Source organism: Lutjanus erythropterus, chromosome 6 (assembly GCF_056507025.1).
Source record: "Lutjanus erythropterus isolate fLutEry1 chromosome 6, fLutEry1.hap2, whole genome shotgun sequence".
Taxonomy (NCBI): Eukaryota; Metazoa; Chordata; class Actinopteri; order Lutjaniformes; family Lutjanidae; genus Lutjanus; species Lutjanus erythropterus.
In genome coordinates, this window is record NC_139322.1 from 10,378,645 (window position 1) to 10,406,205 (window position 27,561).

Genomic DNA, 27,561 nt, shown 5'->3' on the forward strand with positions numbered 1-27,561 from the left:
CAACAGCCCTGTTTCAGCTGACTGCAAGACTGACTGGACGTCCACATGAAAAGTGTTTCCCCTTTAACTACATCATTTAGCTTTAATGAACTTTGCCAAGAGCGAAATATTAAACTGACACAGGACTGGTGGCAGTTTACACTAGAGTGGAGCAGTGTGTGTTAAATGCACCAGCAGTGACAGGGTTAATCATACCCATATGGTGTACCAAGAGGTTTGGTCCAATGCTGCTGTGGGCCAACAGGAGAGGGAAGGCTGGGTGGGGGCAGAACAGAAGGGAGAGGACAGCAGGGCAGACACTCTCCCTCCCAACACCTGCACCTGGTCACTTGATTCACACTCAAACAGCCTCAAACTCCCGTTAAAGGAGCCATTTAAAGGACCAACATCTCGTTCACATCACGGGGATGGCTGCTGCCATCCAGGCTTAAACTTTTTTTGGAAAGAGTGGAACAAGCGTTTGCGGGATCAGCTGCGTGTCTTTTTCTTTTTTCTTTTCTTTTAATGTTTCATGGAAGAAAACCGTCGGTTAATAGCGACTGACTGATTAGGCAGCGTTTTTTTTTTCTCTCTCTCTCTCTCCAGGGAAATTTGCAAACCTATCGGATTGTTTTATTCCTGCGCAGGCAGCGCTGCTGCTGCTGCTGAGGGAGATTTTTCCAATCCAGCTCCGAGGCACAAAACGCGGGGAATGCAGCGGTAACATCCCGCAAGTTTTTCTGGATCTCACGGGCGTTTAGCGAAGACAGAGAAAGTCAAGAAATCAAAGGTAGGACGTTTAACTCGTCTGTGGTTTAACTTTTAACTCATGTTTGGTTACTCTGTAGCGCAGTCTTTCATGGTAGATGACTGGAGTGCACTCATTTGTTCGGGTCCTATTTCTGGATGTTGAGTTCACAGGTAAGTGCGCACTGCTCCGCGGAAAAAAAAAAGAACTAGGTTATTGAAATCCTATAATTATTTTATTTAAAGAGAAACCATATGTTATTACAGCCGAACTTTAATCTGTCTTGCCGGTACCACCCAGCACAGAAAACCGGCAGAAACACCGTCATTCATACAAATACCACCAGGCCAGCAGACACACATTATTAGCTGTATTTTAGTTCCTGATTGATGGTTTCAGACATTTTGAAGTTATTCTAACGAAAATACTTCACCTTACATTATGTTTCTAATCTCATTTAAATGAAAGTACATTAAATATACTGTGTAGGGTATGAATTACAGTAAAATAAAGACATTTTGCCTTGTTGCCTTACCATTAAAAAAAACTCAAATAAGGACTTAAAATGTGTCTGTGCTGCTCATATGCCCATTTTACCCTGATTACTTGACAAATATCGTTTTGGTGACAATGTTTAATTAATTATTTATGAATGCCCTTTTCATAAAGTGATCCTGTTGCTGTTTGTAATGGATGATCCTGTCTTTAGGTGACAGATACGTGTGACCACTGTTCATGACAGGAAGTGTATCCACATCATTTTCGATAAGGGCTGCAACTAATGATTATTGTAATCGTCAGTCATTATGTTGATTATTTTCTTGATTAATTGATTAGTTGTTTCGTTCATGAAATGTCAGAAAATGGTGAAAAATGTTGAAGATGTCCTCAAATGTCTTGTTTTGTCCACAACTCAAAAGATATTCAGTTTATTGGCATAAAGGACTAAAGAGAGAAGCTGAAATCAGGGACTTTTTTCCTGAAATAATGCCTCAAAACGAATAATCAGTCAGTTGTTTGGTCCATAGAATTTCAGAAAATGTTTCCCAAAGCCTAAGATGATGTCCTCAAATGTCTTGTTTTGTCCACAACCCTAAGATAATTAACTTTACTTTCACTGAGGACCAGAGAAACCAAAAACGCATTTGAGAAGCTGAAATCAGAGAATTTGGACTTTTTTTTTCCCTAAAATAATGCCTCAAAATGATTAATCAAGTAGTTGTAAGGCCCATAAAATGTTATAAAAATGTCAGAAAATGGTGAAAAATGTTGATAACTGTTTCCCAAAAGCCCAAAATGATGTCCTCAAATGTCTTGCTTTGTCCACAACCCAGAGATATTCAGTTTTCTGGCAGAGAGGAGTAAAGAAACCAGAAAATATTCACATTTGAGAAGCTGAAATCCGAGAATTTGGACATCAGAATGATTAATTGATTATCAAAATAGTTGGCCGTCCTGTCCAACCAATCGATTGATCGACTAATTGCTGCAGCTCTGTTTTTCATCGTACATCTCACGGTGCATTCTGTATGTATTATTAACAGTGAATAATATACAGCGTTTGATGGCAGGAATGGAGATCAAGCTTCCCTGGTGAGCAGATATATGGCAACTGTGTGATTATGCCAGGAAGCCTGCGAAGAGGCGTTCCCAGTGGCTTCTGTTTTTAATTTCTCAATGTTCAGCATGCCAGTCATGTCAGTTTCATCACTTATTTTTTAATTGGGGCATATTTTTTCATTATATAATGTGTCAGACATAAATTCTAATGAAATATAACAAACATTTTGTGAAATCTCTCTAGTTTTTTTGCCTCTCACTAAAAGCCCTCATTCCAAGGCTTGTACCGTGTGCCACTGGAGGCCCTCGGCTGCATGATGCCATGAGAAAAAGAAAAGCCCGTGGGATGGCTTATAGCCCGAGCAAAGCACACCTTCAGGGAGACAATTTAATGGATGTTGTGGACTCAGCTTTTAGTATTCATAATTTATATGGGATCCTCTCCAGCAAAGTGCAGATGCATAATGAATGCTTGAGTTAAGGTCTAACAGTTAGTCTACGTTTCAACACCCCTAAACTGTCAGAAATTGTTTCAGCGAGGACTACCTGTTTCTTTGAACTGTCATGTATTTCACTCGTCAACTCCTGAAAGTACGCAGACGTGCTTTGTTGAAAGACTGAGGGAGAGGCAGAGGGAATCACTGATGGGCATCTGAGACTTGTTTTATTCGGTTTTCGAGGAAAATGCGGATGAAATATGTGTTTAAGAAAATGTAATATGTTTATTAAAATGCACAAGGTTAAGACAAAGAAGACTTTAATCTCCTTTTTCAGAGTTTTTCCGTGCGACTGTGCTTGTAAACGGCATTATACAGTCTTAACACATACCTCACTACATTTACACTTTAAATAAATAATAGGCCTGTCATATTTTCCAGAGCAGGTGTGAAGATTTGGACGTTGTTCTCTCCTGCCAAACTATATGTCTTGCCTTGGAAGGCTGCAGGCCAAACTTCTGATCACAAAGATCAGAGAAAGAGAGAAAGAAAGTCTCTTGCCTGTCCTCCCTTCTTTTTCTGTCTCGTATTTCTCATGGGGCACTCTATAATAATAGTTCATTCCTCTTTTCTTTTTTCGTCCAGATTTAGATCTCTGTGGGCTACCTGCATGACTGTTACCATGACAGCATCTGGAGCCCAACTCCTCCTGTTGGCCCTGTGTGTTTACAGAGGCTCGGGCCTGCAGCAGTCTGCTCCGCGGGTTCGCCTCTCCTTCAAAGGTGAGCTCGCACAGATTAACTAAAACTCCTCTGACGCCAGGGATTGTCATAATGGTTTCTTTTAGTTGTTTGGGTTCTCCCACTGAGTCGGCAGTTCTCGAGATTTTAACAGTCGATAGAAGATATATAGATATAGAAGATAGAAACTATTTCCTCCCATGTATGTCCCTTGGAATAATTTGACAAAGTTTTACACCTCGACAGAGACATTAGACCAGTATTAAATATATTTGCACCATGTCAACACAGGATACCTTAAGACATGTTTGGCCTCACGTCCATCAACTTATTTGCCGTAGTAGCCATTAATTTTCTAAATCTGTCCATCCTACCAGTCTCTGAGTGGCTGCTTCACTCCAGAGACATGTAGGGAGAGCCGGTTTCTACCAGTAATGAGTGACATGTGGGTGACGCATGCTTGACTGGTGGGAGGCAGATTTATAGTAAGAGTTATAGACTGTTATGAAGCTGTGTTAATCTATGAGCTATTTTAGATTTGAAGTCCACATGAAATGGAAAGCAGAATGCTATTTACTTCTGCATCTTTAGATGTTTCCTGTAAAAACAGGCAGCCAGGGAGGGACTTGTTGCAATAGCCAACAGCGCCAATGCTACGTCCCCACTGCCATATAGCTACAGTCAGCTGTCCATTAACCAAGCTGACTGTTCTTGAACCAGGAGCTCCCAGCCAACACTGTGAGACTGGGACTGAACACAGCATTTGAGACTGACTGGGAATGCAGTACAGAGGTGCCTTTCTTGCCAGGTTTGGCCACTAACTTAGCTGCACTGCTAAATGGGCTAAAGGCAGTTAGCAGTTCGCCACTTTCGCAACAAGCAAAGACACTTTGGTTCTCTATTCCCCGTCAGTCTTGGAGGCTGTGTTCGGTTCTGGCCCTGGCCATGTTCACTAGAAGGCTAATGAGCTCCATTCTGTTGCCCGCTAACGGCAGCTAAGTTAGCAGGAACTCTGTAAATCATCCAAAGTTGAAGCCGAGCAGCTGAAGGACGTAAGAGGGAAGCAGTTCCCCCCAAATCAGTGAACAGTGTCATTAAGTTGTGTTTTTGTAAAAGTCATGAAGTTGTGCTGATCAGTTAGGCTCATGAGGTGTTAGCTTCATGTAGCTAACATAAGCAAGCTGCTGAAGCAGTCCACTGTAACTTAGCACTTACCACAAAGTGAATTAATTCTAGCCAGTGGGTCTGTACTTTGGAGAACAGGACAAGTTTGAGGTGGCGAGTACCTGAAGATACGCCAATGTACTATTACTGTTGCTAGCTAGCTAATCAGTGAATCTTAGCTCTGCAAGGCTAAAAGCTGAAGATTGATTGACAGGTGGATGTCATGTATTATTGGTTGAATTTGGTTTGTTCTAGCTTACATAAGCAAGAGTTACACTTTGTTTTACAGGAAGAAAACATGATCGGCTCTTTTTTAGCATGTGTTGTCAAATAGGTACACAGTGTGTAAGTGCTCTGAGATGGTTTAAGAGGCATTTTTTATTTCATCTCAACTATAAAAATTAAAATAATATGTGTTGAATTATTCAAATTGTATATAAATCAATGAATCTTAAAACTTTTCACGGACCCCTGGGAGTCCCTGGTCCCCTATTTAAGAACCACACAGTCACTCACACACACAGACACACACACACAAACTTGTGCACACACCCACGCACGTATCCACACCAGCGCCAGTTATGTTTCCTCTTTATACATATGTAAAGAGCGTATTTCCTGCCACATGTCAAACAGAGCGACCCTGGAAACAAAAGGTGGATATTACGTGTAGGTGGTTACTGGTTCTGTGCCCTTCGACAGAATTTCTCCCCCCACACCCTAAGACCAACACGCAACACAGTCTGACCTGTCAGTTCTGCTTTGTGTTTAACGTCTGACACGATGACACAAGAAGGAAGCACCTGAAATGTGATCACAGGGAGCAAAATGATATTTTATCCCTTTAATGTTTTGGCTGCGAGGTGTGAAGTCAAAATGTGGGGTGGATAGTGGTTTTAAAGCCTTTTTTTGTAGACTTTCTGGATTTTCCCATGTAGCTGCTTGTCCTCATTAACTCTAACTGCAGAGATTCAGGTTACAAATATGTGGATGACACCTTTGATCAAAACAATGCTGGATGATTACAGTTATCTCTGCATCACTGTCATGTTGTCACTTCAAGTGCACCTGCGCATGTGGTGCTGCACACTCACAAACACACATACACACACACACACACACACATCACACCTGAAGTACCTGTAAGTAAGAATTAGAGGTGTGAATAAGATTTATAACATGCTTTCATGTAGAGACGAGTCAGAAGGCTCTGGTCCAAGGTCAGGTCCAGGCAGCGTTAAAGGGATTGTTTGGATTATTTGAAGAGTTGTATGACCCACTTATCCACAGTCGGTGTCTTATCTACGGTAGATGGTGGTTTTTTAGCCACCTTCAAAAGGTCCACCTAAAAAAAATCTGTAGTAGTAAAAGTGTATGCTATATTCAGGATGTTTTCACTGCTTTACTTTGCCATCAGACAACCTCTTCCAAAGGGAAACCACTAAATATATAACCAAATATTGCTCTTTCCAGAGAAACTTGACTCCATTTGCAGAAACAGTAATTTTACCTCACAGAACATGGGAGTTGTTGGTCTACCACCGCCTCAAACTGTTAGTTTGTTTGTGTTATGGTGTGGCTTTGGTGAACTGAACTAACCCTTTAAAACACAGAAATCACACAATAACACAAACTACCCGATCAAAGCAGCGGTAGACCAGAAACACCTGCATTCTGCGAGGTAAAATTACTGCTTTTGCCAATGGAGTCTGGTGGATTTGGAGAGAGCAATATCTGGCTTATATGATGGTGGTTTTCTGTCAGAGGAAGCTGAAATAAAATTCTAACTACAGCATACACTTTAATTGATATAAATATTTATTTTCAAGTGGCTAAAATATATTTTGCCGTTGATCCTGTCCACAGCAGTGTCTTGCTTAGCTTCTAGGGGTGTCATAGTTCCAATATTGAATTGAAAATCCCTTGGAATGAGCTTTCAGTTTCAATAAAAAAGATTAAAGCCAGATTCTACCAGTTGTTTTGTTCCTCTCCACCCCGCCTACTTGCAGCAAGGACAAAAAACAACAATAAGGCCGCTATATCACACTTGATACCATGTATACTATCTTTTTAAAGAAGGTGATGACAGTTGTCAGGGCATAAAAGCAATGATCTGTTGATCTTAACAAATAAAGACTTGCTAGTCCAACAGTAGCACAGCTGTCAGTGTAGCAAAATAGAAATCGAATTGGATGAAGGCCTTAAAAATTTACAGCCAAATCAAATCATGGATTTGGAGAATTGTGACACGTTTATTAGCTTCCTCCGCCAGTACTCCTGCCGCTTCTCCAAACCGAAGGCGTGCCGCCCGCCTTACACTGTAGGTAATACCCTGACTATGGATAAATACCTCATACGACCCCACTTCGAAACCTCCAAACTATCCGTTTAACGTTTTTGTGTGTTATCTTGCTCAACTGCAACTGTGAGAAACATTTATGATTTTGCACGATTTCAACAGGAGACATCTGAAGCAGATTAGAGGTGAGCTAATCATGAGACGTGTGGTGGGAGTCGACATGCAGTGTGCTGTGTTGAATTCATCTGATTTTGTGAGACTGAAAACAGCTGTCTACATGCTGTTTGTGGCTGTCGTATACGGCAACGGTTCCATTTGAGGCTCGAGAGAGTAATTGCAGTGCATTTTTATATGACCTTTAACACTAATCCCCTTTCAGTAAACAGCTTATACACACTCGCAACGTGTTTTTTTTGCAGAAGCAGGGTGCACAAAGTTGTGGTTTGACCAATTACACAAGTTTGGTCTTGAACTTGATCGTGTTCCTCCCTGTGTAAGATGCAGGAATTCACATCTGTACAGAGCTCTCCATGAAAAATTCATGTACGGGAGCTTGTTTGAGAGCAGCTGAGAGGTGTTAGATTGTTGGTGAGGTTTTTCCGATAAAGCAGCCACATTCACAGCCCTCGCTCACCCTTCCCCCTAATACCAAACAAAAAGGAGAGAAGTTGGATTTACTCCCCAACTGTTTTCTGCCACTCCAAGGATTTATTGTTCATTGTTTGTGACACGGAGCCTCTTTGTTCCCTGAGGCGCCTGTGGAGGAGGTTTCGGGGCGGCTGGAGGACATGTGACTCTTCTGAGCGAATGAGCCGGCCTGAGTGACACTCTGGGGTTCAGCGGGCCTGCAGAGGATAGAGATCTTACATTGTTTCCTCTGTCACTGGGAAGTTGTGTCAGTTAGACGCACTTCAAAGGGGGCCGACTGGGTCTCATTTGATAGAATTAGTCAGCATTGCTAGAGAGCAAAATGTGCCGTGTAACCGAAGCCGCGTTTTAGAATCTCATGCGCTCACAGTGCTGTCATCAGCAGAGGTGACAAAAATACACACAGCCGTCACTCCAGCAGAAGTAAAAATACTCCTGTAAAAAGTACTGATTCTACTTCTTTACTCGAGTAAAACTGAAGAAGTGCAGCCTCCGATATGTACTCAAAGCATAAAAGTAAACAGTTTCTCTCTGAAGGACATTTTTACGTTTTCCATTGTTTTCATCTTGTTACATACTTTACCCGTTTTTCGTTGTTTACCCCGTTACGTCTTTTACATCGTTTTCATCTTATAATATCTTTTGCGTTGTTTTCGTCTTGTAACATCATATTTTCTTTCACGTCTTTTATGATGTTTTTGTCTTATTGTCTTTTTGCATCTTGTTACATCTTTTACATTTTTTTTCGTCTTGCCAAAGTCTTATGTTGCTTCTGTCTTGTTATGTCTTTCACATCATTTTTGTCTTGTTATTATCTTGTTACATCTTTCACGTCGTTTTTGTCTTGTCAGATCATTTTTATCCGGTCATGTCTTTTATGTTGTTTTTGTTTTGTTATTGTCTTGTTACATCCTTTGCGTTGTTTTGATCTTGTTATGTCTTGTTACATTGTTTTCGCCTTGTTACGTCTTTTACGTCATTTTCATCTTGTTGTGTCTAATTATGTTATTTTCATTTTGTGACATCTTTTACGTTATATCATCTTATCATCTTATTATATCTTGTTACATTATTGTCTTGTTACATCTTGTTTTCATCTAATTACATCTTTTATGTTGTTTTTGTCTTGTTATTTATTCTATATTGTTTTTATCTTATCCCCTTACATCTTTTACATTGTTTTCATCTTGTTACATTATCACGCTGTTGTTCGTCTTGTTATAGCTGTTGTATGTAATGTGCACTTATTGATACACCAACTTATTGTCTCTTCTGTAATTTTGTATATATTATTTTATTATTATCTATTTAGGTTGAAATCAGTTTTGATGTTGAGAGGGCAGTTCAGTGATGCAAAATCAAAATAATAATTGCATAATAATAATACTAATAATCTCAGATTAATTCAACCTAAAGTGAAGAGCCTGTTTTGAAAATGTAAATGGTAGAAAGTACAGATATTGGTTTTAAAATGCAGGGAGTAAAAGTAAAAAGTTGTTAGAAAAATAAATACTCTTGTAAAGTAGACATACCTGAAAACTCTACTTAAGTGCAGTAATGAAGTATTTGTACTTAGTTACCTCTGGTCCTCTGGTCATCAGTTAGTTCATACTTGAAATAGGCCTGGGACTAAACAGCAGTGGTCATTAGTGCCTTAGTGACAATATGTTGTCAGGTTGTAACATGAGAGCTCATAGTGGTGCAGCCGCAGCTTCATACTATAACTGTGTGTCCTTCCCCGTGTTTCCCTATCAGTGTGAGAATGTTGTCAGGGGATAAGTGTTTGCTGAATGTTTACCAGATGATGGCAGTACATTGTTGGCTATTTTTGGAGAATGGAGACATGTATAGGGGTGTGGTGTTTCTACATTTAGCCCGTTCAGTGAATCCACTATGGCCCAGTGGAGCCTGTCCAGAGGCTTGTTATCCTGTGTTTACCTCTCAGGAACAGAACCGGACCTCAGCCCACCACCTCCATGACTCCGTCTCGTGTCGTCCGGAGATCCGATTGCATAGCTTATTTTAGTGGCACCTTGACTGCATCCTGTTAACGTTGACCTCAAAAGGAAGATGGCAGGCTCTTTGATGTAAATAAAGATTGTGCTTCCTCCTGAATCCCTGTAAGCCGGCTTCTGAGGGTCTGCGTGAACATTTGTCATTATATAAGCCTGCTGTCTTTGACATGCCTGCGTTGTGTCCCCGGTGTGGACATATGGTGGTCAATATCTTACACATACCACAGACAGCAGTGGAAAGATTACTGAAGTAGAAGTACTGTTACATTACTGACATATTACTCAACTAATTGTATTAAAAATATTCTCAAAAGTTAGTGCTCTTCTGAAAAACTACTCAAAATATAAGTGATTTTATATTTTTTTTTTGATGATGATGAAAGGAGTTTATGTTTGAAATCGTGGGTCTTCAACAGGGGGTCCGTGATCCCGAAATGGTCCTCAGAGTTACTGCAGGGGGTCCTCCAAATCACTGTCCCATCTGCTAACATGGAGGGGGCGGGGTTTATGATGCAGAAGATGTTTTTGTCATGCTGTTCACCTCTATATAAGTCAAAGTGCACCACATATCCATAACAGTGAACTAGTTAGCTGTGTATATTGAAACATATTGGGCAATTAGTTATAGTAGTATGTTAGCTGTACAGACACTCTTGTGAGCCTCGCTGGATTTTTGTTAGCCGTGCTATAACTGCTGCTGACTTAGCAGCTACAGGTAAAAGGAAAATCTGAAAATATTCAATGCAGTATATGTAGCAGGGGGTCCCTGTCCCATCTCTTTATCGGCTCAGGGGTCCACGACCTGAAAAACATTGAAGACCCCTGCTCTAAATCTTCAGTCTAAATTGTCAACTCCTGCACTGTTCAGGTCAGTGGGCACTTCTTAAAATCTGTGGCTGCTGCAGCATTTTTTCGTCCGTATGTCATCGTTCTCATCAGACTGTTTGCAATCAGATAATCCTACTGGCTGCAGAAGTGCAGATGAAAGGTCTGGATTTTATTTCAAATTTTAGGCCCACTCAGTAGTAAAATATGATTTTAAAGGACATGAAGTAGATTACCTAGTGTAATGGATGCTTAAGAGTGAAATTACAGACTTGAGAAAAATACTCATAAAAGTACAAATACCCCAAAAATAACTTAATTGCAGTAATGTGAGTAGTTGTAATGCATTACTGCCACCCCTGGTCACAGATGTGAAGAGGTGTTAAATGTACACATATTCTTACTCAAGTAGAAGTACAAGTACAAAGTACAAGTACAAAAAAAGTAAAAGTAGTCCTCTGAAGGACATTTCTCCCACTTCTTTCTCTGTAAAGCTAACTGGACCTCACCTTTCTCTCATGAGCAAGTCTTCTCTGTCTGTTTTTGTCTTGTTATGTTTCTGTCTTGGTACATTTTGTTGTGTAGTTTTCATTTTGTCTTGTTATGTTGTTTTCTTCTTGTTATGTCTTCTTACATCTGTTAGGGCGTTTTTATCATCTTTTACATCATTTTTGTCTTGTTACGTTCTTTTCTTCTTGTTCCATGTTTTGACTTGTTTTCTTTGTTACGTCTTTTCATTACGTTGTTTCGTCGTATCACACCATTTTTGTCTTCTCATGTCTTTTACATTGATTTTGTCTTGATATCATCTTTTTACATCTTATTACGTTGTTTTTGTCTTGTTACTTTGTTTCCGTCTTATTACATCTTTTACGCCATTTCGTCGATCGATCGTCATGTTACATTGTTTTCATTCTGTCACAAATTCTTATGTTGCTTTCATCTTGTCAGGTCTTTTACGTTGTTTTTGTCTTCTTATCATCTTGTTACATCTTTTGCATTGTTTTCGTTTTGTCACGTTGTTTTCATCTCGTCACAACTTGTTTTGTTGCTTTTGTCTTGTTACATCTTTTATGTTCTTTTTGTCTTGTTACGTGTTTTACGTTGTTTTCGTCTTATTAGATGTTGTTATGTTGTTTTTTATGTTGTTTTCGTCCTCTCTTGTCTGTGTTGTCTTGCTCGTGTGTGATATACACACATATGCATGAAATTGGTCTTGAGCGATGATGCCAAATAAAAATGATGGTTGCTTCCCCTCAAAATGCATAACAACTAAAGTAACAATCCTGTTTTGTGATTGTTAAGTCTAGAAAGAACAGATATGTGTGAAAATGTAGGAACTAGAAGTAATAAGTTGTCAGAAAAGTAGGCTACAGATACCAGAAAACTCTGGGAGTGGAGTCACAAAGTATTTGTACTTCCCACCTCTGCAGATGTGAGTCTGCTGCTTTTATATGTGTTTAAACCGATGTAATGAATTGTCAGATGGAAGACCTGAAACAAGTCACATTGGGAGGCGGAGTGCAGCACACAGTCCATTTGTCTCGCAGCAGATGAAAATTGTTCAATCAGAGCTTTCAGCAGAACAAAAAAAGGAGAAACATTTTCCAGTGCAGCGTGTCTTAACAGGTTACGCTCTGCTGAACACAATCCTGATCTCAAGAATTAGCTCCGAGTTCCACTGACCGTGTTTCCTAAGGGACCTGCTTTTTCATCTTAACTCCACCGGGCATGCGGTGCCTTAAACTCAATCAGACAGTCAGGACGCATGAAATATTGAGATCTTAAAAGCAAATATGTTTCTTAAAATGCACGAAGTTGAGTTATATTTAATCAGTGACACACATTTTCCAGTGGAGAAGTGAGAAGGGTGTTGTTCAAGGGACCACAAGTTCATCCAAGTCAGTAATGAAACATGTTCGAGGCATAAAGGGAATAATGGGAACAGATTTTAGAGAGGTAACCTCTGCTCCCCCTGCTGTTGGCTTTCTAAATGGTGTAGATGGGTTTCTTAAAGTGGAAATGGACAACTTTTTTTGCTTTAACTTGTTAATATAAAGTAAAAGGTGTAATGGCTGCAGAATAACAACCCCGTCCACGTTTGGACTGGTTCCCTATAAGCCTCACTTTCATCTGTCAGCCTCCGGGCTTGATTTTTCCCTGGAAAATCATGTCCGCATTATTCAGGAGGTGAGAGAGTTACATGTGTTGCCAAAACTAGGCTTAAGGCATTAATCTTAGAACAAACAATGCCACTCCCTTTTTAATTTGAATGAAAGACGCTCTAATTTAAAGGATAAACACACAGGTAACCACAGTGAGGTTATGAGTAAAGTGCCAAACATCAATAAAGAAACTACTGGTCTGCAAGTAAAGGAGATTTATTTAGAAGCTGAAGCTTTTTTCTCTGTTTTCAAACGAGGTGTTATTTAAAACATGGACCAAATGTGAATAAGCACAGACAATCATAAAGGTAAAATAAAAATATCAGATCCATAGCAACACAAATGTTAAAATGACTGCATAACCACATGCTGCCACATCAATCACAGGTATTACATCCACACTTTAATTAACAGCCTGTCACTAAAAAAGAGATGCTTCTCAGGTAAAAGCAAAGGGAACAATTTGATACAGCACAGGTTAGAAACAGCCTGCAATTACTTCAGGTTTAAAATTAACATCACAACTCGCGCCATGCGAATTACCGTCATGGCGACTTCAATAAAAAGGTGCTTGCCACTCAAGTGAGGGATAATAAACATTTGATTTGTGAGTCGGTGTTAGAAGTAGTGAATCAAGGCCTTCTTCTGTGTGGAGCCAAATCCTGAAAGCTTCGTTTTCCACTCGCCACCCAGGATTATCAGTGCTAGGAGCAACGTACCTGCAACAATTAACAAGATGCATATAAAATAAAATAAATTCTCTCTTCTCAGACACCACACATACAGCTGTGGTGTCCTTCTTTTTTCTTCTCCAGCCTGCGACTTGTGTTGTTGTTTGCCCATTTCATGTTAAATAGCTTAAATTAATGCTTAATGTTTGCAGGATGAGTTAGTGTCTTTTTATGGGTTATAGGAAATCATTAATAATATTTTAGAAGTAGTAGCTGTTAATAATTTGTTAATGGAGTCTGGCAGAGAGCCAATGAACTCAACCTCCACAGTGTGTATTTTCAGAGTAGTGGGCTTTTGTTTCCAGGATAACTGGCTTAACTTTACATTGACAGACAATTCACAGTTATAAACAGCTGATCAACTTACAGTGTAGGACTTGTCCTTGTTTGTTATTGTCAGATAACAATGTTGGGCTTGTCTTGCACTCCTGCAGTGTTCCTGCAGCCCGCCTGAGCTTCCACAAGTCTGGGGAATTTTAACACATTCCAACTTAAAAATATTTATTTACTGAAAATAATGACATGCAAATCAGTTTTCATTGTCAGCAGCAGAACTTGAAATATTGTGGTCAACACAGGAGCACAATTAAGCTCTAACTGAGCCTTTTGTTTTGTTAGAAATTCCCTCGTCTCTACAGGACAACTGAAATCTTTTGTTCAGCCTCAACAGAAGCTGGTTCTGTTGAATCAAAGTGTGCACTTTTGAGTCTAAAAATCAGCCCTGCAGAGCCTAAAAGCCTCTCACAGGCAGCTGACAGATTCATCAGACACCTTTTCTCCGCAGGCCAGTCTCCCTCTGTCTGTTACATCTTGCTCATGCGTGATATTGCACTGATGGATACACCGAGGAGTCGTCTTCTCTATTTCTTAGTGTCCCGTCCGTTTAGGATGAAACCCATCCCGATGTTGCGAAGGCAGCACACGGTGATGCAAAATAAAAGTAATCAATAATTCCCCTCAAATGCATTAAAACTAAAATAACAGGCCTGATTTGAAAATTTAAGGAGGAGAAAGTACAGATGTTTGTGTACAGTTACAGTAGTTGTTATTTGTTAAGTCACTGCAGCCACAGATTAAGAAGATGTAAAGATATTTACAGCAAAAAGGATTGGATTGGTTATAATTTATGCATAGAGCGGGTAAAATAATGCAGTCATAAGGACAACTGCAGCTTATGACCCATCTGTCAGTTGCATTTTAATTACAGTCTAGTTTCCAACTGTAGGAATAAACAAAGACGAAACAGAGGAGAAACATTTCAGGTAGTAAAGTTTAATGAGTACATACCTTTACTTTTACCACAAACATAAAATTATGTTTATTTTGACCGTCTGATCCAGATAAAAGCAGCTATAGACATAAATATATAAACAGGGCAATGCAATCAGTTTTAGCAGACAATGACTGTTATTGCACCACACCTGCCAAGTGAGATACACCCTGAAGGGCACAAACACATCATGGAAGAAAGATTGGCTCGTGTGCTTTGCTGCTCCACTGTTTCTTTTTTCTTTATCAGCATTTGTTAGTTATCTTAGCAGCTTAAATGTTGTCATTTCCGTCTTAATTAAGGTAATATCATAGTCATATCCGGCCTTGCCGCTATCTAAATTCCTGCGGTGAGTTGACTCATCATTTTCATAATGATAGAGAGACAGCAAATCAATCATAATATTGTTCTTATTAGCAAATCAAGTTAGAGAGAAGTAAAGGACAGGATGAGGCCACAGCAAGAGAGGCGTTGGAGGCCCACAAGAGGTGGGAGGCCTCCGGGCGCCCGTCCAGTCGGCCTGTTGGTAAATCCATGCTCGCTTTAATGAAGTATTTTACTGTTTTACTTAACGTTGCCCACCCTCTCCACTCTGCTACTTTATTGTCTCTTATTCCCATAGTGACGCTGATTATTTCTCCACACAGCACAGAAAGGCTACAGGGATATTTGAAAAGTTTCCACTTTAACAAATCTTCAACACTTTTCAACACAGAACTGATGGATACGAGGGCAGCGAGACCCTTTAGTTTCTCCTTCAACACCAGCGACTACCGCATCCTGCTGATGGACCAGGACCAGGGCCGTCTGTACCTGGGCAGCCGGGAGTACCTGGTGGCTCTGGACATGCACAACGTCAACAAGGAGCCTCTCATAGTGCGTATAAACTCCACCAGCCAGTTTTTTTTTTAAATCCAGTCTGGTATTTGAAGTAAAAGCTACAGTTGGTAACGTCTATGAAAAGAAAACCAACTTATTGCCATATTTGTTGATAAATATCCTAACAGAAAGAAAAAAAATATTTTATTTTTGTCATCTAGCTGATTTATTTATTGTTCATCAAGGGCTCCTTTAAAGATTAAGGGTTTCAGAAGAACCCTTTGCATCCAAAGAACCCTTTTTGGAAGAAAAAGTTCTTTGAGGATTTTTGAAATCATAGCTGTTAAAAGATCCTCATCCTCAAATATTCAAGTGTTTATACATTGTTCTTAAATGTAGGTGGAACCCTCTTAATCAGTTCATGTTACATGCGTTCTTGTGTTTTCACCCCTGGCTCGGTTCTAGATGAAACCCTTAAAATATAAAAGGGATCTCAGGAGAACCTCACTAGGTGCGTTCTTGATGAAAACCATGGAATACAAAGAGGTTCTTGATCGAATCCCCTTGGTGTGTTCTAGGTGAAATCCTGGGGATGTAAAAGGGTTCCCAAGAGAACAACCCCGGGTGGGTTCTAGAATAAACCCACGGAATATAAAAGGATTTTTGTTAGTACTCCGTGGGTTCTAGATGAAATCCTTGGGATATAAAAGGGTTCTCAGTAAAACCCTCTGGGTGGAATCTAATTTGATATGGAATATTAAATGGTTCCCCTGGGTGGGTTCTAAATGAAACCCACAGAAGGTGGACAAACACTGTATTGAATCTCCATTGAGGGTTCTGAGTGGAACGATTACACCATAGAAGAGTCTGTGTAGAACCTCCCATAGGGTGTTCTGGGTGAAAACTTTTGTAGATGGTTCTAGGTAGGGTTCTAGGAAGAACCCTCTGAAATGATTCCAGGTGGAACCTTTATAAATGTTCAACCTCTGGAAGCCAAAGAACCCTTTATGGTTCCAGTTAGCACTTTAAGAGTGTACTGTCAGGATGTAGTGACATTTTCAGCAGATATGACAATAAGTTACTGAAGTTCTAAGTTCTAAGTCTCTGCACACAATGATCCCTGATAATCCAGCATTTCTTGGTGTCTGCTGTTTTAAAAAAACTACAGATCCACTGGCCGGCGTCTGCCAAGAGAAAGGGAGAATGTCAGATGACGGGAAAGGGAAGACAGGTGGGATCATGTGTTTACATCCTGCTCTTTCAAAATGCTTTCAAGACGGGACAATGATACGGACGATGTTTGAATTCCATTTGTCTTACTCCTCTTTGTGTAGGGTGAATGTGCCAACTTTGTGCGCCTGATCGAGCCGTGGAACCGCACCCACCTCTACACCTGTGGAACGGGGGCGTACCAACCTATCTGCACATTCATCAACAGAGGGTGGAGGGCAGAGGTGAGCGCGGAGACATTTACAGCTTCCCCGAGCGGGATTTCACAGCAAGAATCCCTCGGCTGTAGGCCTGGAAAGCATCGTCCTGTTAAATATTTCAGGACTACAAACTGGGACACTGATTTGTTTATGATTTCCTGCACGTTCCCTGGTGACGTCTTAGCGATCTATTTTTATGCGCAGTCTCTTCTCTCTGCAGGACTACCTGTTTAGGCTGGTCCCTGGGTATGTGGACTCAGGGAAGGGAAAATGTTCCTACGATCCCAAACAGGAGAACATCGCAGTCCTGATACGTAAGTTCATTCATGCACTGTTAGAATTAAGGTTCTGAAGACCCCTTTTTTGAAGAAAGAATTCGTCAAGGGTTCTTTGCAAGACCAAGCGTTCCACTAAGAACCCTTTTCATCCAAAGACCCCTTTTTGGCAGAATGAGTTCTTGGAAGATTAAAGAACTCTTTCATTAAAGGCTCTTTGTACCATTATTTAATAGGGTTCTCAGTAGAATGGGTTCTAGATAAAAACCATTTGAATGTAAAAAGGTTCTCTGTGGAACCTCCAGAGTGGGTTCTAGATAAAACCCTTGGAATATAAAGTTTTCTAAAGAACTCATGGGTGGGTACTAGATAAAAACCTTGGAATATAAAAGGGTCCTCTGTAGAACACCCTGAATGGGTTCTAGATAAAACCATTGGAATATAAAAAGGTTTTCTGAAGAACCCCCTGGGTGGATTCTAGATAAAACCCTTGAAATATAAGGTTTTCTAAAGAATCCCTGTGTGGGCACTAGATAAAAACCTTGGAATATAATAGGTTTCTCTGTAGAACACCCTGAGTGGGTTCTAGATAAAACCTTTGTAAGATTAAAAGGTTCTTTGGTAGAACTGCCTGGATGTGTTCTAGATAAAACTCTTGGGATATAAAGGGGTTCTCAGTAAAACCTCCATTGTAAGTTCTACATAAAACCATTGGAATATAAAAGATTCTTTGGTAGATCAGCCTGGGTGTGTTCTAGATAAAAATGTTGGAATAAAAAAGGGTTCTCAGTAGAACAATCTGCGTGGATTCTACATAAAACCATTGGAATATAAAAGGTTTAGAAGGTGGAAAGGTTGTGAATGGAACCTCCAGAGAGTGTTCTGGGTGGAACCATTATACCATAGAAGGGTTTTCCTTTTTGAACCTCTCATACAGAGTTCTGGGTGAAAGGGTTCCAAGTGGAACTTTTATAAAAGGCTCTACCAGGAACCAGTTCTCCTATGGAGACAGGCTGTAGAACCCTTTATGGTTCTAGTCAGCGCCTTTATTTCTAACACTGTAGGCACAAAAACAGTAAATCTTCTAAAATTCCTCACTCTCACGTGTCTCACCTGTCTGATGTCTCACTGTCTGTCCTCTGCAGATGGTAACCTTTACGCAGGCGTCCATATTGACTTCATGAGTACAGACGCTGCTCTGTTCAGAACGATGGGCGGCAGAACAGCAATCAGAACGGAGCAGTATGACTCCAGGTGGCTCAACGGTGAGTAAGTGTGGGCGTGAGGAGGTAAACGCCGCTGATTACAGGTTACGGTTCCTCTCGTTTTATTTGACGACCGCTTGCCTCAATCCCCCCTCTGCTTATCCGCTGTCATCCTCCAGAGCCGGTGTTTGTTCAGATCCAGCAGATCCCTGACAGTGCAGAAAGGAACGACGACAAACTTTACTTCTTCTTCCGTGAGAAGAGTCTGGACTCGAGCGGCGGGGCGAGCCCCAGCGTTTTAGCCCGGGTGGGAAGAGTGTGTCTGGTGAGTCAACCGCGTCATAAAAATAAATGCTCACCTTGTAATATGAAACGCGCTGTTGTGCGTATTGAGCGGTGACCTAATTTCCTTCCTGTCCAGAATGATGAAGGAGGGCAGAAGTCCCTGGTGAACCGCTGGACGACGTTCCTGAAGGCTCGCCTGATCTGCTCGGTGATAGGAGAAGATGGAGTGGAGACGCGGTTCGATGAACTACGTGAGGCCACAATAAAATAAGCGCCACGTTTAAACTGATTGCATTTTAATTCCAGCTGCTTTCACCATCTTGTTATTGATTACCTGTATCGTTCCTCTTCCAGGGGATGTTTTTATTCAGCCCACACAGGATGAGCGAAACCCAATGGTGTACGCTCTCTTCACTACAGCAGGGTAAGTTGTATTTGGAGACATGTTTAATAAATTCAGACGTCACCCAACCCCTGAGCAATAAAACAAATAAATGATAAAACTCAGCAATAGTTGCTTTATCAAAAGCAATAATAAAATTCTATTTGCAAAAAAAATGGTCTGGGGCAAAATAATAGCAAAGGTCAAAGGTGCCCAAACATGCTCGAGTAGTTTTTGATAAGAAGAGAGTCAGGGCTTTATTTCTTGTTTTGCTGCAAACAAAAAACATCTCTTTCCAACCTGAAAAGGAAATTACAAAAATAAGCGATGGAAATTTTCAGAAAACGTTGTGCTTTCTCGCAGTTCATCAGCATTGAAATGGCTCCTCTTTGAGATGACAGTAACAGCAGTGGCCTCGAGCTAATTTGAGTGTGAGACCCCTGGCCTGTCGTATCTCTTGATATTCTGAGTCTATTATCTGTGCGCCTTGATAAATGAAGTGGTTTAACCCAAAATAACTCAACCTTTTTTCTCCTTGTTTTTATTAAAAAAATGGGTCATTAAAGGTGCAGTAAGAGACTCTGGAGAAAGACGGCTGATTGTTGAGTCTCCTCTCTACGTCTTCAACTGTCTCCCCAAACACTTTATAATAGCCATCAGTAATAAATGGTAACTTGATAGTGAACTTAAATTTATTGTTATTTACAGTTAAACAATATTGAATATTTATTAATGATTACAAAATGAACTGTAAAACTCTATAGTTCGGTTTGAGCTGAGGCTGTGAGTCCTCTGCAGCTCCTGTCTGAGCCCCTTTGCTGCATGTAACCCCTCTGTCTCTCTGTCCCTTTTCCTGTCTTCAGCTGTCCCTGTCTCATAAAGGCAAAAGCCCAAAAAAATGTTCTTAAAAGAAATATTATTTGGATGCATATTATGTTGCAATTAATGATTAACACCTTACATATGTAGCTTGCTTACATTGCATTACATGCACTATGTTGAAAGAATGGTCTATTTCTAAATCTACCCAAGTATTTTTTTGTTTTCCTAAAAGTCTAGATGTCTAGATGTTACATATTTATTATTGCTAACATGATTGCGGAGACCTGCGTAAATATTATACTTATTATTTGGATGGCCATTATAAAGTTGCAACTAATGTTTATAAAACTTTTGCTTAATTGCTTAAAGGCGCGGTTCACCCCCAAATCAAAAATACTGTAGTGTTATTTATCCATCTAGACTCACAAACTCTGCAGCTCACACCAAAATTATGTAGATGAACACGCAGCACTACAGTCCAGGAGAAAGTATGTATTCTGGTATTTGTGGTGAACTGTCCCTTTAATAAATGGTTTATAAAACATATATAAACATTATGTGAACGTTTGTCAATCAATTTACCATTTATTAATGATGGTTACTATAAAGTGTTACAGGAAAAAATAAACTGCCTACCCCACCTTTAAAATGTTAAATAAACATTTTATTTATTTATTTATTTTATTTTATTGTGATTAATTTATTGTGATGGGGTTTTCAGCTGTGTCACCCAGCCCTAACCAAACCTCATCTGACATGTTTCACATATTTTGTGGACAGTTCATGCTTTAATTGCGGGGATATTGTGCAAGCTGCGTCCTACCTTTACCTCTCACCTTAATTGTCTGTTTGTTCTCAAGCTCTGTGTTCAAGGGCTCAGCAGTCTGTGTTTACTCGATGGCTGATATCCGCAATGTCTTCAATGGACCGTTTGCCCACAAACACGGCCATAATTACCAATGGACGGAGTACACTGGAAAGATTCCCTACCCACGGCCTGGAACAGTACGTCATCTCTGATGTGATGCAACCAAATTGACCACAGACGTCTAAATGATTTTATTAAGTGATTACATAAACAAACTCCACCTCCTCTCTCTTCCCACCCAGTGTCCAGGAGGAACCTTCACTCCTGGGATCCGTTCCTCCAAGAACTTCTCAGATGAGGCTGTGAATTTCATCAGAGCCCACCCCCTCATGTTTCACTCGGTTTATCCAATCCACCGCCGCCCCCTGGTGGTGAGAACCGGCGTTGACTACCGCTTCACTGCCATGGTGGTGGATCAGGTGGATGCTGTGGACGGACGCTACGAGGTCCTCTTTCTGGGGACAGGTGAGACAGCTGCAGGGCTTAAGATATATTATAGTTTTGTATCTTTCATTGGTTTTTATTTTTATTATATTTGTAATTTTAGTTAGTTAGTTCCAGAGTGAGTGATGCTCATTTTTAGTGTTTAGTTTTTATTAGATTTGTTATTTTTAATATAATATGTGTGGTATTTGTCAGAGGTAAGTTTGAAGAAGTTCAGAAGTTTGAACACTCATGTAGACATCCCAGTCTCACTAAACAGATCTACCGATGTCTCCTCTTGCTTGTTGTGTTTTGACCAAATTGACAAGAACTAAACTAAACTGAATACTTTTTTGTTTTAGTTTAGTTTTGTTTTGTTTGTTTAGTTTTACTGTAAAAAAAAAAAAAAAAAAGATGAGAAAACTCCTCATTTCAAGGCAACTGCTTCTTAAGTTTTGAAATAAACTCAACAGTGTTTTGCCCATCTATAATCTTTTGTTGATATAATTTGCTTTTCTTCTTTAGAAAAACTTGAGTCTTGAGTCTCATTTATTTGGGTGCTTGAAAATGAAATGGTTGCAAGTTAAAATTTTTAATTATAACCATTATCACACAGCTTTGTTAAAAAAGAAAAAAGATGGCTTGTTCCCTCCGGGTCGGAGAAGAGTCCCTGCCCCAAGTGGAGGAGTTTAAGTATCTTGGGGTTTTGTTTACGAGTGAGGGGAGGATGGAACGCGAGATCGACAGACGGATTGGTGCGGCGGCAGCAGTAATGCGGTCGTTGCGCCGGTCTGTCGTGGGGAAGAAGGAGCTGAGCCGAAAGGCGAAGCTCTCGATTTTCCGGTCAATCTACGTTCCTACCCTCACCTATGGTCATGAACTCTGGGTCATGACCGAAAGAACAAGATCTCGGATACAAGCGGCTGAAATGAGTTTCCTCCGCAGGGTGGCGGGGCGCTCCCTTAGAGATAGGGTGAGGAGCTCTGTCATCCGGGAGGAGCTCGGAGTAGAGCCGCTGCTCCTCCACGTCGAGAGGAGTCAGCTGAGGTGGCTTGGACATCTATATCGGATGCCTCCTGGGCGCCTGCCTAGGAAGGTGTTCCGGGCATGCCCCACTGGGAGGAGGCCCCGGGGAAGACCCAGGACACGTTGGAGTGACTACGTCGCTCGGCTGGCCTGGGAACGCCTTGGGGTCCCTCCGGAACACCTGGAAGAAGTGTCCAGGGAGAGGGAAGTCTGGGTGTCCCTGCTCAGACTGCTGCCCCTGCGACCCGGCCCCGGATAAGCGGAAGATAATGAATGAATGAATGAATGAATTGATTCTGATTGGTCAGTTACAGCATTCTCAGGTCTGTCATTTCTGTATAGCCAGCAGTTGCTATGTATAACAGACTGTTGCTATGAAGAACAAGCTGTTGCTATGGACACAGCTCTGATCGTAGACTCTGGAGGAGCAATAAATTAATGTTTAAATCAGTACTTTGTGTCAAATTATCGACTTGTTTTGGTAAGTCGGTGTGTAATAAGCAGGATAATGTACAGTGAGCAGGTACTTATTTCACTTTCACTTGCATCTTTTTGGGGAGTTCTTTAAACTCAAAGGTAAAAGATTATCTAAAAAAGAAAAATAAATTATCTCAACAAAAGATTATTAGTTGATAAATCTTTTTCAAAACTCAAGAGTTTGTGTTGAGCTCAAAATTAAAATTTCTTGAAGTAAATTGCCTTGAAATTTTGAGTTTTATCATGTTTACAGTGTACACACTAGTGTCTAGTTTTCATTGTTCACTAAAATGTTTCTTCACACCTAGTTTCCATTTTTAGTTTAGCTATAGTCAACTGTAATAACTTTGCAGTAGGGCTGATGGCTGCGGGATTAATTTGGCAAGAAAATGTCGGTCTTAAACATAATTTTTCTCACCTCCAGATCGAGGAACTGTCCAAAAAGTTATTGTTCTGCCAAAGGACCCAACAAGTATGGAGGAACTGACACTAGAGGAAGTGGAGGTTTTCCGGGTAGGTCTAAAATGTGTGTTCCTGAAAAGACAAAAATACTCTCATCTCAAATATAAAGTGTTATTTATTTTTATTTCCCCATTTTTAAAAAATTCACAGACCAGAGCTCCAGTTAAAACAATGAAGATTTCCTCTAAAAGGGTAAGTAAACTCATCTCAAAGACAAATCTGACTTGGTGACACACATTTTAGTGTTTCTGCCCCAACAGATTCCTCACGACCACGCTGAGTTGAGTTTATTTTGCTTGCGTCACCATAGCAACAGCTGTACGTGTCGTCAGACGCCGGGCTGACCCAGGTGTCGCTGCACCGCTGTGGCGTGTACGGCCGGGCCTGCTCTGACTGCTGTCTGGCTCGAGACCCCTACTGCGCCTGGGATGGAGAGAGCTGCTCTGCGTTCACCCCGTCCACAAAGAGGTCAGGGAGGTCTCGCGTCGTCACAGTGAAATGTTTCCAAACTACAACACGAGGACGCGTTCAGTTAACTTAATTCTGAATTCTGATCTTTGCCGCAGGAGGAGCAGGAGACAGGACGTCAAACACGGCGACCCACTGAGGCAGTGCAGAGGCTTTAATGCCAAAGGTGTGGCAACTTTTCCGTGCTTTTAAATGTCGTGCACACTGCAGATTTTAGTTTGTTTTGACTGGTCGTCACTATTTCTTCTCTCTCTGTCTGTGCAGTGGAAAAACGTCTGAGAGAAACGGTGCAGTTTGGGGTGGAGGGCAGCAGCACCTTCCTGGAGTGTCAGCCTCGCTCTCCCCAGGCCACCGTCAAGTGGCTCTTCCAGAGGGACGGAAAGAGGAAACTGGTGAGAAAGAACAACTACATTTTAGTAATTTAGTGTTCGACATCTTGGGAGATAAAACCATCAGAAAGTTAGATGAGAATATCAGTTCCACTCACATATCTGTGTGGTAAATATGAGTCTTCTAAACACCATGAAGTTACCAGGCAACAAGCAGACAACAGAGAGTCATCGCGCCTGAGGGCGCACAGCCGCCCGTAAAGATCCAACATGTTGTTTTTGCACTTATTTTTGTACGGACCAAACAAGCAAGATTTAACGTGTTAATTACTGAGCTTTATAGGTGCTGGTAGGGGGATTTTGAAGCTAGCAGCACTGAACGGGCCCTCGCACCTCCCACCTGTCGGGGGGAGCAGCAGCAGCTGCTGTGTTGCTGCTGGAAGTTGGTCGACACTACACCAGTGACTGAAATAGCACAGGAAGAGAAACGTGGGAGATTTTGCATACATTTGATGAGCTGTATGTAAACTAGGTTTCACTTCATGTTGCCAGTAGGTGGCGCTGTGACTATAATTCAGTGTGGGCTTGTACAAGTAAAAGATTTGACCATCTGGAGTCAAGATACAACAACTTTACACACAACTGTTTTCTGGCAAAGCATTGAAATTCTACACCCTGCCACAAAGCTCACAAGCTTCACTACATTGCATCATTAAGCTCCTGAGGCTTTTCTGACCAGATTTAAGCTTGACCTGGTCAGCAAACTACGAGGAGTACATCAAAGGAGAGAATTCAGTTCAAGTTAATCTGAATTTGTTATTTCCTGTTGTCAGTAGATGGCGCTACAGCTGAATATTGCAATGTAGACGTCTTCACACTGGGACTTTCATCAAACATGAAGTTTGGGGCAGATTGAACAGTACATATTTGAGTAACAACTTCCTGTTTCATTGTGAAATATGGAAATTCAATGCCACACCGTGTACACACCGTTCAACAAACCCAAAAAAGCTTTGAAATTTAGCATCATAAAGGTCTTGAGATTGCAGACAAAATAATCATCTCTGGCATCAAAGCTACTACTACTTCTCTTGTTAATTAGTTTGCTTTAAATGAGGCTTAACATTTACAACATTAGTCCAACATCGCCCCAGCCTGTGATAGCAGCCACATTAGCTGTGCAACATACTAATGCAGAGTTAAACAGGTTAACCTACAAAAAAAACACAAACAAATAAACACTAAAACAGCATAAAACATGTCAAAACTTCCAGGCCTGAAGCTGCGTCACGGACAGTAAGTTTCATCTATTGCTGAGATTTAACCGTTACTGCCCCTCCTGTTGCTTGTTGAATTTTTTGAAGCATTGATTGATTTATTCATTTTACATGCAGCGAGGGTCTAGCTGTATGAAAAAAAGAAAAAAACAGCAGTTGTTGCAGTTTCATGCCATCCCCTACGGTTGTCTATTTCAAAACTGTGTTTATTGCCTCTCTTAGACTTTCCTGTTTTGTTATGTTTTTTCTGCAGCTCAACCGTGTGGGAGGTGTTCTAAAGACCAACCACGGTATCCTCCTGAAGTCTCTCAACCAATCAGACGCAGGCCTCTACCACTGCCTCGCCACCGAGAACAACTTCAAACACACGGTGGCCCGCGTGGCGCTGCGCATCCTGGACCGAGACATCGTTTTAGCTCTCACCGACCAAGATGAGGACGAGGAGCCAAAAACCCGCCAGGCGGGCCCTTACACGCAGTCGTCGCTCGTCTCTACACCGTTCCCACCTGAGATCAGACTGATTAACCAGTACTGCCAGTCCTACTGGGAACAGCTCAGTCCCAAACAGCAGCAGCAGCGCAAACGCACCAGCCGCAGGCACACAGAGAGCCAGGACCAAGGCCTCGGCTAGAGGACGGGACTGACGCTGTCCAACACTGGCCTGTCTGGACTATATGGTGGACTTTTATGTTTGACATGCATGATCGTGTGTCACCTCCATTCATTAGGCAGGTGATGCTGTCATGCTTTCGTTAAAGGGAAAATTCTGCGCTTTTCATGTGGATATCCAGTCAGTGTTGATGGTAAATGCAGTCAGATGAAACAATAAATTCCTCAGTGTTTGATATATGGACAGAGAAAGTTGAGTCATGGTGTCACAGTGATGTCACCGGTGTTAAGGAAGTACTGCAGGCTATATCAGCTTGGATTCCTAGTCTCCACATTTGGGTAGCCAGAGGGCACGCTAGATGAGTATTTCTGTCATCTGATGCTCTGTTTTGATAAACAAAGCAACAGACAGTACACATTCACATGGGTGTAAGTATCAGAGGCTCACATGCAATGCATCCTGGTACATGTAGTGTGTGAGCTCATGTTTCTCGGTCAATGTATGACACACTGAGGAGTTTATTGCTTCAAGTGACGACATTTACCATCAACACTGACTGGACGTCCACATGAAAAGTGCTGAATTTTCCCTTTAAAGTACCATATTGGTGGTTTTGCAAACGCCAGCCTAGAAAATACAAATTGTGTTTATTTTACATGATTTGTGACCACTTCCCAAAAAATACTGTACATTTTATATTGATTTTCTCCCTTTCAGGTATAGTTTAGATAAACTTACAGACTTCATACTGGTTCAAAATTGATCAACTATCAGTCATAGAGACGGTTTTAAACTTCTTCTCGTTGGTTTGTTCAGGTGCTTGTGAGAAACTCCAGCATCCGTGACTCGAGAATCACTGTGGAAGACCAACATTTTAAGAGCAAGAAACTAAAAATAACTTTAACGCAACATCCATGCTTGGTCATTATATCTTTTTGAGGTTTGATTTATACAGAACAGTTCGGGCTGTTCATAAGGGAAAAAATGGGAGGAGGAAGGGTTTTTTTTTATTATTATTATGCATGTTGAGAATAAAGTCAGAATGTTGGGAATTGAAAAAACATTTTGACATTATTTACAACATGATATTTAAACTTTATTCAAGTTTCAGCCTTATCAAGAATATAGTTGAAATGCCAAGAATAAAGTTTGTAATTCTGAACATTTTAACTTAATTTTCATAGTGCAAAATTAGGATTTTTTTCGAATGTGCAGCACTAGCAAGTAATTTCCACTTTCTTCTTGAAATGCAAAATAAGAGAAAAATTCCTTAATGTGGCCCTAATACTCTGTCGTAGATTTTTCCAACAGCATGACTTGTGAAAGGAGAGGCTGCGGATTCTTAAATGTCAGATTTTGGATGGTCCTTGAATGCACCAACAAAGAAGAGTATTTTTAACACACAACTGAATTGCCGTGCAACTATAGTATTACTGTGATAAAACATAAAAAAAAGATGTGATGGATCACCTCTTTCACACGACTGTGATGTAAAATATATTCAGCATGTGTTTAACAGGCTTCAACACGCAAAACCACAGCTATGGTACAAGTATCTTGAAACAGAAATGTAATATATTGATTGTGAATATAATATATATGGTCATTGGATTACTCTTGTATTGTATGAAGATAATATGATGAATGCATTATGTTGCATGCTTACCTGTTGTTGTTTGTTGCAAGTTGTACATTTTACTGTTGATCTGTTTTCAACCTCGGTGTGTAACGATGTTTGTACGGTGTAACGTATTCTGTTAAGCTAATTCCATTTGGATGTTGTCATATAATGACTCCCTTACTGTCCTGTGCTCTAGTGACC

General features: G+C 40.7%; 1 protein-coding gene across 1 annotated transcript; it reads left to right on the forward strand.

Annotated features, from left to right (window-relative positions):
• The first annotated feature begins 247 nt into the window (after positions 1–247).
• LOC146324895 (semaphorin-3F-like) lies at positions 248–26,813 on the forward strand. The gene is made up of 18 exons (XM_084720518.1): positions 248–769; positions 3,370–3,506; positions 15,297–15,457; positions 16,569–16,631; positions 16,735–16,854; positions 17,051–17,144; positions 18,251–18,370; positions 18,490–18,635; positions 18,732–18,846; positions 18,950–19,019; positions 20,660–20,804; positions 20,910–21,132; positions 23,018–23,106; positions 23,206–23,247; positions 23,366–23,523; positions 23,622–23,689; positions 23,788–23,915; positions 25,383–26,813. The coding sequence occupies exons 2-18, from the start codon at positions 3,395–3,397 to the stop codon at positions 25,758–25,760; spliced, it is 2,232 nt and encodes a 743-aa protein (XP_084576644.1). The 5' UTR covers positions 248–769; positions 3,370–3,394; the 3' UTR covers positions 25,761–26,813.
• The last annotated feature ends 748 nt before the right edge of the window (positions 26,814–27,561 follow it).